Consider the following 14,583-nt stretch of genomic DNA (forward strand, 5'->3'; position numbering starts at 1 on the left):
ATGTTGAATCAGCAAAGTGGATCTATATAATCCATCAAACAAAAGTGGAAATAAACATGTTGCTCAGCTACATGAAAACATCAAAAAAAGAAAAAAACATAAAATTATTCAGTATATTTAGCACAGAAAAAAAATCAATATTTAGATTGAATTTGTTTGTGCTTTCCCAAACACACAAGAATATTGTAATGCAATTTCAGAGAGATGGCATAAACTGTGCCATTGACAGGTATATAAATTGTACCTTTCCAATAACATACAGTAGGAAGTTCAAGATTAATGTCATATATATTATTAATTCCTCATCACCTTTTCTCCCCATAATGATACTGCAAATTTAGCTAGCATAATACATTCCCAGTTTATGAAGTTAAAGTTTATACAGTTTCCAACAGCTAGACACAGTTTTATATAAAGTTCCTAGATGTGCCAGCTGCTTACTTCCACATCCTCTCTTCTCCCCTGCACCTGCACATGAGGACTTCACATTAAAGGCACGATACCTTTGGGTAGCCTGGTGGGTGGAGCATTTCTTGCCCAAGCATACAAAATGTTTGATTTGTCTTTGCATGTTCCTTCATCGCAGTCCCTAAAAATATGAAAAAAAAAAAAGGATTTTTTTTAGTTCTGAAATCAGAAAACAGCAGGTGAATTACATGGAAAACCACTAATTTTAGGATCTATGAAGATGTTTTTGGTTGTATTTTGATTAAACGCAGTTCTTCTAATGTAGACTGCTTTCCTGGCTATCATTAGATCCTCCACCTTCTCACTTTTTTATTTATTTTTTAATTTTTTTTTACTTCCTCTGCTTTAAGATAATATTAGGCAAACAGAATCAAAAACACAAAATTCTTACAGCCCCTGCCAGTCTAGTAGCCAGTATTAAGAAACAAGAAACCTTTTGTGAGAAAGAACCATCTGGAAATTTCTAGCAATATTAGCTGAAGTGCCACAAAATGGCAACGGATGCCATATTTACACAGAGGGACAGAGTTCATGTATAAAGTACACAAAAACGCAAGACATGAAAGTTTTAAGTCAAAACTGATATTTAAAATTCATCTAAAGATTGTTGGCAAAAAAGAAGTACGCTAGGAGAGGTTGTATGTGAAGCAAGTAGAAAGTATTCGTGCTCCTCCCTTTCACAGAAGGAAAAATATGATTTTCTATATGATTTTCTAAGATTTCCAATAGCCTTAGCTATTGCAGTTTCTTCTGACAGAAAGCACTGCCATAATCACGAGGCTACCATCAGCAAAAGGAACAGGATACTTCTTTCCCTTTGCTACTTTTGTTCATAACACATATTTCTAGACCTTCACAATTACTAATTTGGAGATCACTTCACTACACCCTCCACCCCCTGGCTCCCCAGTGAAACATATCTAAAGAGGAACTTCATTTCTGGACAAGACAAACAGATTTAAGTGAATTGTTTCATCGTTAATGATTCATACAGCTGCAGGTAAAATCTGTGCAGCTTTCAACTGATAAAAGCTAAAAATACAAAAGACTCCAGGGATCTAACCAGCCACTGGGCTGCACAGGCCAGAAATACATTAATAATATTAGCTAGGAGGATCAATAGCAGAAACCACAAGCACAGTCACAATTCCACCACCACAAAGCAGGCCAGCTAGCCTTCATTTATATTACAGTATTTGTTAGGACCTTAGCAAAATAATATTCTATCACATTAACTAGTTAAAACAAAACAAAACAAAAGGGTAGGCTGTTCCAAACTTTCCTCCTGAGTCACCAGGAAGAATGTTGTTCTTTCACGCTGTTCTCTCATTATACTTAAAAAAATGGTCAACTTTAATTTAGGCATAATTGCTGATCTTGAAACTTCAAGTTTTCATTTCTGAACCAAAGTCAAAGGAAATTCAAACAAAGAGATAAGACAGCTGAGGAACAGATTTAAAAGTAGTAAAAAGCACTACCACTAACAGTAGCTGATAAAAGCTAGTAAAAATATGTTTACAAGCACAAATAAAAAATAACCTATCACTTGGGAACAGGGCTTCTTGTCCATTTCCTCCTATCTTCTCCACCTTTCAAAAACTCTCATGGACCTTCCAAATGCATTCTCCTCAGCCTTGGGTAAGCTTATGAGCTGGAGTTTTTAAATGACATTTTGACTGATTACCTAGTCTGAAAGCAAAATATTTAACTGTCAACAAGACTAGTATTTTGCCATCTTTTTAGCATACTTGCATTGCTTAAAAAAGCAAATATCTTCGTCTATTTCTTTCTCTATTATTTGAGGTTATTAAGTAAGAAAAATGATCACTTCTATTTCTCGAGCTAAATAGTGTAGCACATTCTCCATTCACCACCAGGCAGCGACGATACTAGGAAACTATGCTTGGACATATAAATCTTTATACTGTTCTCCCTCTCACCTAAGCAGTGAAATACTTATCTTATGGAAACAGTCTTGACATCTTTTGGAACCTTTTGCTGGAACTATTGATGCAGCTCTTCCAGTCAAAAGCTGCCAAAACCATGCTCTATTGCCAACAGAAGAATCTGATAGAGGAATTTTTGGGTGGTGATATATGGCCTGTTCTTTTACATTCGTTTAGATTAGATGAGCTATATAAAGTTGCCCTGCCTGATCTCAATAAAGACTACGCCTATGAATCATCCGAAATGGGAGCTCATTTCAGTGTTAAGTTTGACACAGTGTGAGGCTTGTCTTGCCAGGAGGCTCTGAAGTTCCAAATAATTCAACAATTTCTTTAAGTCATCCAAGTGTATTCTTGATTACCCATGAAATTTTGACGAATCAGCTCAAGCACATATTTTTGATTTCAGCAGTTTATCAGCTCAGATAAAACTGGTGATAGCGGCTGGACTGTTTTAAGGCTGATTATGATCAAGGAGCAGAAGCTGCTACCTGTTGCTTTTTTTGTTGTTGTTTTGTTTTGTTTTGATGTGCTGGGCAACAGCAGAGCACATGAGCCCTGTGAATCTACTTTATTTCTGCAGAAATTTTAACAGCCTGTACTGTTCCTGTTGAAATACCCAAGCCCTAAGGTAGGGAAAAACACCCGTGCATCCCATCAGCATTTGTTCAGATAAAGACTCTCCCATGTTGCAGCGAACATGTCACTCTGTGAAGAGCCAGTGCAGGTCCAACACTGTAACGCAGCCTTACGCAGTCTATACACATACATACTACATTATTTATATGCATACACAGATATATACCAGCTATTTACACAACATTACCTAACTGTGCCAAAAAAGTACGAATGCAGAACTCTAAAGCCTGTTTTCTGTAGAACTGAGTGATCACTTTTCTTTCTAGCCTTGCAGATTACCATGGGGAGAGCAAAATGAAATGGTGAAACATTTTGCGACGACAGGAATGTGAAATGATGAGATAGTGAATGAAGAGTTTTTAAGAATATAAAACAAATATTAAAATTCAGAAGCTACGTACAGAAAAAAGTAGTAAGATTTACTCAAAATCTGGATGTGAAAAAATCAGAAAGATCACAAAAATACAACACTAATTACGCGTTTCATCATTCCACAATCAGGTTTTAAGTACAGCAACCACGAACAAATGTAGTATCAACTGCTACGCAGCACACACTGTTACTGCTGAGTCCCTCTCTGCCGGGCAATCACTCTCCTCCAAGAAAATGATGATATAGTCAGGAAGCAAAAAATACCTCAACCCTAGTCTCAAGCCCGATTTGTGTCTGATTCAGCTCTGAAGAACTTTTAAGACTTTCAAGCTTTTGATCCATCTGAACTTGTACAAGCTCAGGAAGTAAACATTTAAGTTAAATCTTCAGAACATCAGCTAGACATGAGTTTAGCACAAACAAAACTATTTCCCGACACTTAAAAACAAAACACACTATCAGCAAAGTTTAGATGGTATTAAGTAACACACTCAAGATGTAAACTAGTTTTAAAAGGCCACACAATCTTATGTTAGTATATTTTTGACATAAATTTGAACTCTTTAAAAACCACATTCTAATGTGTAACATAAGCCACAATAAAAAGAACAAAAAAGGCTGTTTGCTGAGAAAAGAAATCAACAGAAAAGTAATGCTTTCATAGCTTAATTTTTATCTGAACTTTTTTAGCACCTACTTTTCTTGCACGACAAGATTGTAATACTTGTAATCAATATTAGAAATGTTAGTTGATAGGTAGAAGGTAAATACAACTTTTGATGAACCTTTGTTTTATGTTCAAAATATCAATCAAATTATCTCCCCAAATAATGTAGAACTGCGAAATTATTTTTAAAGAATGAAATATACTATACTACTATCTCTAAAATCCATCTCTATTTATCTTTTTGATAAGCATTTAAAAGATAATTTGAGCTTACAGAGCTCTGTCGGAAATGTTTTTAAACTTTTACACAGATAACAATAAGTTGTACAAGCTTTGTAGTGTCAACAAACTACCCCACGTGCTCTTCCCTGAAAACTTGGAAAAATTGTGGGAAATTTCTGATAGATTAGTAATTTCCCCAGATAGGCTCACCTTCACATTCTCAGCTGTTTGGCTCCTACGTCAGTTTTAGAAGCACTGAGAGCTTCCCTTGGCTCTCATAGGTTAGGCATTTTGAAAGGTAAGTCAACTACCACATTTCTTGACACAGGGTACCTTTTTTAGCTTACTTTTCGCTCAGTTTCCTTCTGGACACCTGATATAATAATTTTCCATACGCAGAAGAAAAGCAACCTGCACAGAAAGATGGGTCTCTGATCTTTAACTACCACTAGCATTTCCCCTGTAATACACTGAAAAACGAAGGTAAGAACGATGAGGAATGCACAGAATTATACTTGCGCAGAAAAATATGATGTAGGAAAAATACCAGATGGATCTTCATTTTTTTTTTTAATTAAAAAGTGGATACATCCCCACTTTTAGAGAATTTAAGGCATGAGGTTTGGTTATTGACTGCTGACGCTAACGATTTGAAAGTTGACTACACAAATCAAAAATAACACTGATAATGGGAAAAAAAAAGAGGCGGCTTTGTCATATGCTTATTTGACTCATACTGTCAATTCATATACATGTGGTAACTTCAGTTTGAATTTTGGTTCACAAGATCTGTCAAGAATTAGGATTACAGAACATCTTTTGAAGTCTTTATGACCAATCTCTCCAAGGTACAGAACCTTCTCAGTATAAAATTCTTATCTTCAAGAATTAAGTCTCATTGCTCTTGCTAGGAACTTTAAGCACAGTTTTACATCTGTTCCAGTCCACAAAACCCTTTCTAAGAAAAAAGATTTCTCATGACCCAGGGGAGGAGGCAACGTTTTCCTGAAACTGAAAAAAAAACTTATTTCAAGAATGTTTTCTAAACTCATTGGAGAGGACCCCTTAGAAACAGATTTACTAATTATTTGCAGTAACTTCATCTAGATACTGTAAGTGGCATGTCTGTCATAACAAAAAAGTAAATGATGACCTAGATTTTGACAAAAAGCTACATATATTTTTGCTAGTAGCAGTATTTCTTTTCCTCAAAATTTCTTTACGTTTAGTAAATTTGTCTCTTACCACAAGAACTCTACATATACATACATATCTTCATACACATAGCTTCATATATATATCAATTATATTAATAGTATACTATCTCATTAAAATATTTAAATATATGTAATTTTATATATGCAGGTATGTGTATAAATATTAATTAACTAAAGAGGCTACAGCTACATTAAAGTCTACTGGCAACTTAGAATAAACAAACAAAAAGCTTAAAATTTTTATCCTGACCAGGATAAACCAGCATCACAGAAATCTTTTGGAGAAGCTATAGTCTGCTTAACAATTGCCATCAATAATGTCATTTCCTCAGTGGCTCCAGATATGCCTCACAGTATTCATTTCTTTTGAAAAGCAGGTCACTGAAAAACAGGTTACTGATTTAGTCTTCTAAATACAAATTAGCAGCCTAGCTTTCTTGGTATGCAATAGCGCCCTGCCACTATAGCTCCTGTCTCCTTCTCAGAGATAGTGAATTAATCATGAAGAATCGGAAAATCTTTTATCCTCCTTACAGAGGAGTCAGCAAAAAAAAATAGTAAGTGTAGAAAGACTGGAACATTATAAATTTCTTCTTCCTTCGAGTTTTTCTACTTTTCAAAGAAACTGTGACACTGGAAGAGGTTTATGTGGAGGCAAGCAACACAAGAACAATGTGGTGGTTTTACCCAGCTGGGCAGCTGAGCTCCACCACAACCACTCTCTCACTCCCTCTCCTCAAAGAAAACAACGGAGAAAATACAATGGTTCAGGGGTTGAGATAAGGACAGGGAGATTACTCAACAATTACTGTCATGGGCAAAAGAGACTTAGCCTAGGGAGATTAATATAATTTATTGCCTATCACTAGCATACCACCACAGTGAAAAACTAAAAGCAAACTAAAAACTGCTCCAGCACGGGTCCCCCCCGGGTGGGCGGCAGCTCCCCCCAGACCCCCTGCTCCTGCGAGGGCTCCTGTCCACGGGCTGCAGCTCCGGCCCGGGGCCTGCTCCTGCGGGGGCTCTCCATGGGCCGCAGCCTCCTCCAGGCCACATCCACCTGCTCCACCGGGGGCTCCTCCACGGGGGGGCTGCAGCGTGGAGATCTGCTCCGTGTGGGACCCATGGGCTGCAGGGGGACAGCCTGCTCCACCAGGGGCCTCTCCCTGCACACGCCGCAGGGGAACTGCTGCTGCCTGCCTGGAGCACCTCCTGCCCTCCTGCTGCACTCACCATGGGGTCTGCAGGGCTGCTTCTCACTCCTCACTCTCCCTGCTACTGTTGTGCAGCTTTTTTTTTTTTCCCCTGTTTTTTAAATTTGCTCTCACAGAGGCGCAAACATCGTTTATTGGTTTGACTCTGGGTAGCAGCAGGTCCCTTTGCAGCCGACTGAAACTGCCCCTTATCTATCATGTGGCAGCTCCTGGATTCTTCTCACAAAGGCCACCCCTGCAGCCCCCTGCTATAAAAAACTTTCCTCAAAAACCCACTACAAACAATTAGATACAATAACAAAAGCAAACCTGCATCTCTTACCAGTAATTTTCAGTAGAAGAGGGTTCATTACATCCAAAGAGTAACATGTGATGGACAGTGTCCATGCTGGCATGAGGTTTAAAGTCAACTGAAAAACAAAATGATAAAAGTATCCTTACTCTCATGATAATTTACATAAGGAAGGGCATTTCATGCTATTATTTCTCTGTAATACTGAAAATAACTGGAAATATCCTAAACCACAATTTTTGTTGTAACCAGTCTAATATAAATCTTAGCTTCAAAATCTGCATTTGTGATTTAACAGAACTTTTTTTTTTTTTTTTTTGACTTCTTCAAAGATACAAACATGAAATTACAAGTTAAGAGCAAGTAGTATCTGGTGCATTGGTTGGAGTGATATCTTCTTCCTGTATTTCATTTTGTTTACGCTTTTACTGCATCTTTCTTGGGACAACGGCTCTAAGAATAGAATTATGATTTATTCTCAATAATGTGACAACCCTTTTGGAAAGGAAAACAACGTCCGCTTAAAGTCAACACACTTGTTGCCCAAATATTTCTCATTATTAGAAACTTAGATGAAGGTGAATGAATGTTCAGCACTCAAATGTCTCTGTTCTTTATCCAATGCCACAAAACCACTATTTTTGTTTCTTGAATATTTGTGATTCTGTTCAGTACTGAAAAAAGTTTACTAGATCACACTGTAGTAATATTGATCATAAATGTACAATACACAGCATTTCTAAAAATAAAACAAGATACATTGAGCAACTTCCTCTGTTATTACTGTGCCAGATGATGTGCCAGATGCAGGGAATGTGAAGGAATTTTTCTTCAGGCGAGACAGAGAAGAGAGCTGGAGGTTTTTAACCTTATTCTACAGCAGAAATTCCAAAACTGAGTCACTCCTTGCATTACATGTACACAAACATTTAGAAGCCTCCAAGTGTCTTCTAGCTCTGAGAGTGTTAGTACAGGTAGATCAAGAAGCTGTAAACCACAGAAACCATTTCCACTTCAGAATTTTGCAGATTTACTTGCACTCTGAACTCAATATGTTAACAGCAGCTGATGCAGAGCTCCTGAAGTGAATGATAATGTGGATTATTGTCCCAGGTTTTGAGGGAAAAAAACAAACAGAAAAAAACCAGATAGCTTTCAACCCTGCTTTTCGGAGCTGAGGTTTACAGTAAAAAATGAGGTAAAACAGCCACATGTTAAGGCATGGCAGTCGAAAGCTAGCTTGAATACATAAGGTTAACAGGCAGATCATAAGAAATGAGCTTGGGGGGCCTGGTTTGGGAAACAAGAGATGCATCCACATGACCAGGGAAAAGAGGAAGCAAAAGTTACTTTAAGTACTACATATTTGTTGGAATGAGTTTGCAGAAGTGCTAAAGTCACCAGCATGCAAGTCCAAAGATTGTATGTGTAAGATCTTTCTTCCTACTAGCAAATTTTACTCATTCCTTAGCTGTAAAACTAATCTGTGTTACATAACGTTCTTTTGTTTTGGTATTTTTATGACTAACAATTAGTAGTGAAACCGTGATTGACTCTTGCATGGGACAGATAATGCATTACGTTATATGGACTTCCTGTCATAGTTTTCAAGTGTTTTAAGCTACTGTTGCCAATGCAAGCAAGAGAGGAAATTTCTGAAGGCGTTTATCAGCAGTTAGTTCATAGATGTGAAATTTAATGATCTTTATTGCAGAACTCAATACCTGTACAAAAGGTACTGCAGCAACACCTTGAAGAACCGCCTTCAATAAATGTTAAATTAAAGATTAGGCTTCTCATCTGCTAAAGACACTACCTCTTCTACTGCCTTACTGTTTCTCTTCAATCTCCTGCCACTCTCTCATTCTCTATATTTACTGTAATGAGTGAGTCAAGAGGTCTTTTATTCTTTACAGAGTGTCCACCCACAATGACATTCTGGTGTATGAATGGGACCTTCAAGCACCATTATAAAACTTACTGTAAATAGCATAACAAATACTACTAGTATAAATAGAAAATAGAGCACTACAATTAACAAATTAAAACCAGAATTCTATGTGAACCACTTACACACATTACTCAAGCTTACATTTCATCATTGCTTCTGAAAGAGTAATAAAAAAACCTCTGTCTGCACGTGAGCTACAGAAAGCTTTGCAAGAGTCAGTTACTCTTTTCTGGTACAGATATTTTCTTAGCAACACTGCCAGGTCTATATCAGTTTTCTAAAACGGGGCGGGGGGGGGAGGGGGGTCAAAACCAACCAAACAAAAACCAACAACCCAAAACATTAAAAAAAAATTAAAAAAAAGTGGTAAAAGCCATAAAAATTAGCGTGAGATTCAAACCAAATACAATACTTGTTACAAACAAAGGCTTAAGAAGTATCAAACAAAAGCCTCTAGTTACATTTCTAGCCTATATATTTTGTAAAAAATAAATACAACACAAGTCAATATGTAAGTAAGTTTGATTTCCTGTAGAAGAAAAAAATCATAGTTTTAGTCAAACACAGTACCAACACTTGAGAATTTATTAAGTGGTATAATTGGACAGCACTTCATACTTGATAGTTATACACAAAATTGAGTAGAAAGCCTGCAAAGACTTTCACAGTCCAAAATTCGAGAACTAATAAGCTCAATATCAGTGATATTTACCTATTATCATATGTGACTGGAATTGTACTGTTCACTTACATGACTGCAAACTCACCCAAGAGATTGGTACTTTTCTTACTAAAGCACTCAAAATGAGATATGAATTCAGCATTTTTAAATAAAAAAAACTTCTAAAAAAACCCTGAATTATTGCTATTTTTTTTTTTCCAACTAGTTACTTTTGTTAATAATATTCTATTTAAAGCAAAACATATAGTTTGAAAAACAAAAAAAGTCAGGAAAAACCACAATACCACTTCTGATTTAGTGTCTTTTCAGGTATAACCATCAAATAAATTTTATCTTTTTTTAAAATTTTTTATTGTTATTTTTTTAATGCATGGAGAAGCACTACAAAGTAATTACGGAAATAAGAGGAATAGTTTCAGTATATAAACTAAATCTGAATCAAGTTTTACTTACTTTCCTGACAAAAATACTACTATGAATTATGAACTCTAAAAGAAACAAGACAGGAATGAACAAACAGGACGTCAATTAAAACATAACAGTATCTAGCTAACATATGTTCATAAAAAAATGATTTCTAATGTTTATCTTTACAAACAGCAATCCAATGATTGTTGATATTCTTTTTAAAAAAACTAGCTCTTTTAGTATAATTGAGTTTACTCATAAAATATCAACATATCAATGTCCACAGTTTGACAGATCAGAGGTCTTCAATACAGTCAAGTCACTATATAAACTTCGCTATTGCCAAGTAATATGCCATACTAGAGAAATAAACCTGCAGCATCTGAGAGTCACATACAGAAAAAAAGTAATAAATCATCTAACTATTTCCTTTTGTATTGCTGAGTGTAATGGGTTTCATCTCATTTCTACAGAACATTCTGACAGATAGGGACTTATCATGAGTCTCCAAGAAAAAGACACGTTTATTTACTGGTCACCCATGTGAATGAACATCAGGAGGTGATGATGACAGTTAAATTTCTTGGCTGAGTGACATGATGTCAGACTCGATTCTTAACAGTGTCTGTAGAACACCCTTTAGCTATCACTACAGCTCAGTAGTCAAAAGTTGATATTTATCGACACCTGCACCATTAAAGACTCAATCTATTTTCTGGTTTGTCTTTTTATCCATAAACATTAATCAGAAAGGAAGTGTAAGGACAAAACCATGATGTGATTTTCAAATGTGACTGGAATCATACTTTCTTGAAAAATTACTTATTGACCTCATTCATTAATATCTTTTGCATATAATTCTCATAGTCATTTCATTTCTCTTATTAACTGTTGGTCATAATTAGAAGCAAAAGTTATGCTCCTAATATCAACCTAAATGCAAAACAACCCAATACAAAAGTGAACACTCCTCAATGTCCACACCTGTTTGCCAGCATTTGCAGATCTTTCACCACAGAAAGACTGGTTCAAACAAAAATCTCAGCCTTGACAATCTGACCCTCTACTAAACAGCATCTGCAGAAATACACAGGTGCATTCTTGAAAAAGACCTTTAAGGCAAAACCTTGCTGTACTCATCCTTCTAGTTGGTAACTCTTTGTAAGTAAGCTTGATCAGTTTCTTCATTTGATACTGTCTGAGAACTGACTCTAAACTAGCTGGCACATTCTGGTAAAGTAGCCTTCCAGTTTTACAGAATGAAGTTATACCCTTTGTCCCTGTACAAGCATGGCAGTCTGCTGGCTTCAAATATTTAGGGAAATAAAGCTAAAGTCCTGAATTCAAACCTGGGGGTGCTGGTTCAGAAGAAGCTTAATATGAGTCAGTGTAGTGGGTTTACATAGCAAGGTTTTTGTAGCAGTGGGCTGCAGGGATGGCCCCTGTGACAAGAATCCACCAGCTGCCACATGTTAGATAAGGGCCAGTTTCAGCCAGCTCCAAAGGGACCTGCCGCTGCCCAAAGTCAAGCCAATAAATGATGTTTGCACCTCTGTAAGAGCAGTGTTGAAAAAACAAAACAAAACAAAAACTGCTGCACAATAGCAGCTGGAAGAGTGAGGAGAGAGAACCACCCCAGGATGCTGCCACCCATGGAGAGCCCCCGCAGGAGCAGGCCCCGGGCCGGAGCTGCAGCCCACGGAGAGGAGCCCACACAGGAGCAGGGGGTCTGGGGGGAGCTGCCGCCCACCCGGGGGGGACCCAGGTTGGAGCAGTTTGCTCCTGGGGGATGGATGGACCCCGTGGTATGGAGCCATGTGGGAGCAGCTCTTGAAGAGCTGCTGCCTGCGGGCAGCCCCTGCAGACTCAGTTCGGGAAGGATGGCATCCCGTGGGAGGGACCCCACGGAGAGCAGGGGCAGGGAGTGACCGTGAAGGAGCGGTGGAGACAAAGCATCAGGGACTGACCGCAGCACCCATTCCCTGTTCCCTGCGCCGCTGAGGGGGAGGAAGTAGAAGAGATTGGATAGGGGGAAGGTGTTTTTAGTTTGTTTCCTTTGTTTCTCACTTCTCTAGCTTGTTACTAATAGGCAATAAATTTCTCTAATCTCCCTATGCTAAGTCTCTTTTGCCCGTCATAATAACTGTTGAGTGATCTCCCTGTCCTCATCTAAACCCTTGAGCCCTTTCCATTGTATTTTCACCCCCTTTCCCTTTTAGGAGGGGGAGTGGGAGAGTGGTTGTGGTGGAGCTCAGCTTCCCAGCTAAGTAAAACCACCACAGCTAACAATGTGAGCTTGCAGCCCAGAAAGCCAATGATATCCTGGGCTGCATCAAAAGAAGCATTGCCAGCAGCTTGAGGGAGGTGATTCCCCCCCTCTATTCTGCTCTTGCGAGACTCCACCTGGAGCCCCATGTTCAGCTCTGAGGACCCCAGTACAAGAATCACAGAATCGTAGAATCATTAGGGTTGGAAAACACCTCCAAAATCACCTGGTCCAACCATCCCCCTACTACCAATGTCACCCACTAAACCATGCCCCTAAACACCACATCCAACCTTTCCTTGAACACCACCAGGGACAGTGACTCCACCACTTCCCTGGCAAGGTTGCCACTGGGCAACCCGTTCCAATGCCTGACTACTCTTTCTGAGAAGAAATGTCTCCTAATTTCCAACTTAAACCTCCACTGGTGCAAATTGAGGCCATTCCCTCCAGTCCTGTCACTAGTTATCTGTGAGAAGAGGCCGACCCCCAGCTCCCCACAACTTCCTTTCAGGTAGCTGTAGAGATCAATAAGGTCTCGCCTGAGCCTCCTCTTCTCCAGACTAAACAACTCCAGTGCCCTCAGCTGCTCCTCACAGGACTTGTGTTCCAGGCCCTTCACCAGCTTCGTAGCCCTGCTCCGGGCACCCTCCAGGGCCTTGATGTCCTTCTTGTTGTGTGGGGATGATCACCTCCCTGGTCCTGCTGGCTACACTATTCCTGATACAAGCCAGGATGTCGTCAGCCTTCTTGGCCACCTGGGCACACTGCTGGCTCATGTTCAGGTGAGCATCAGTTAACACCCTCAGTTCCTTTTCCTCTGCTCAGCTTTCCAGCCACTCTGCCCCAAGTCTGTAGCGCTGCAAGGGGTTGTTGTGGCCAAAGAGCAGGACCCAGCACTTAGCCATGTTGAAACACATCCCATTGGCCTCTGCCCATCGACCCATCCTGTCCAGGTTCCTCTGCAGGGCCTTCCTACCCTCTGGCAAATCAACATTTCCTCCCAACTTGGCATCATCTGCAAACTTACTGAGGGTGCACTCAATTCCCTCATCCAAATCATCAATAAAGACATTAAAGAGGATGGACCCTGACACCGACCCCTAGAGAATACCACTTGTGACTGGTTGCCAACTGGATTTCACTCTGTTCACCACCACTCTCTGGGCCCGGCCATCCAGCCGGTTTTTAACCCAGCAAAGAGTGTACCTGTCCAAGCCATGGGCTGCCAGCTTCTCCAGAAGAATACTATGGGAGACCATCTCAAAGTCTTTGTTGAAGCCTAGGTAGGCTACATCAACAGCCTTTCCCTCATCCACCAGGCAGAAGAAGGACATGTTGAGCAAGCTGGGGCTGTTCAGCATGGAGAAGACAAGGCTCCAGGGAGACCTTACAGCAGACTTCCAGTCCCTAAAGGGGGCCTACAGGAAAGCTGGGGAGGGACTCTTTGTCAGGGGATATAGTGACAGGACAAGGAGTAATGGCTTTGAACTAAAAGAAGGTAGGTTTAGATTAGATGAGGGTGGTGAGGCACTGAAGCAGGTTGCCAACTAGAAGCTGTGGATGCCCCATCCCTGAGGTATTCAAGGCTAGGCTGAACAAAGGCTCTGCACAACCTGGTCTAGTGGGTGGCACCCCTGCCCATGACAGGGGGATTGGAACTAGATGGTCTTTAAGGTCTCTTCCAACCCAAACCATTCTATGATTCTATAATATTTGATAAAAAATACTGGAAAAATCTGCAGACAGTGTTTTCTACTTACTAATGTATGCAGCTAAAACAACAAGTCCTCTCTTCCAAGGCCCTTATATTTCATCAATATGCAAAAAAATAGTGCTGCTGAAGGTTTTTTTAATGGAACCTGCTCTTCCACGCTCTGTTGGAAGGAGGAGAGAGGCCAAAAGCAGGAAAATAAAGGAAAGTGTAAAAAAAATATACCGAAGATAAGAGAAAACATTTACTTGGCAGTATTGAGTGTAAATAAATTGAATTGGAGGCAGAACACAGATTCTGATCTTAGTTTTACCACTGTACTGTCTCAGAAACTCATTTTGTTTTCATTATACATATTCACACCTATTGAGAGAACATATTAACTTTTCAATACATTGCTGAAAAAACAGCCAGTACGTCAGATCATCTTTTAGTTTTTAAAAGCTGTCACAAAGATAAACAGGAATTAAAGAGAGTTAATTATGTCATCTATTGGCAATGCAATGAATGCAGATTTTGCTTAAA

General features: G+C 39.2%; 1 protein-coding gene across 16 annotated transcripts in view; it reads right to left on the reverse strand.

Annotated features, from left to right (window-relative positions):
- The window catches only part of PAM (peptidylglycine alpha-amidating monooxygenase), a 140,846-nt gene that overhangs the window by 58,411 nt on the left and 67,852 nt on the right, over positions 1–14,583 (reverse strand). For all 16 annotated transcript variants that reach the window (XM_080572790.1, XM_080572788.1, XM_080572789.1 and 13 more), the window contains 2 exons: positions 7,068–7,155; positions 504–589 (listed from right to left, as the gene is read on the reverse strand). In XM_080572790.1, the coding sequence (XP_080428916.1) occupies positions 504–589; positions 7,068–7,155 (174 nt within the window). The remainder of the gene's footprint in view (positions 1–503; positions 590–7,067; positions 7,156–14,583) is intronic.

Source organism: Anser brachyrhynchus, assembly GCF_964034855.1.
Source record: "Anser brachyrhynchus genome assembly, chromosome: Z".
Taxonomy (NCBI): domain Eukaryota; kingdom Metazoa; phylum Chordata; class Aves; order Anseriformes; family Anatidae; genus Anser; species Anser brachyrhynchus.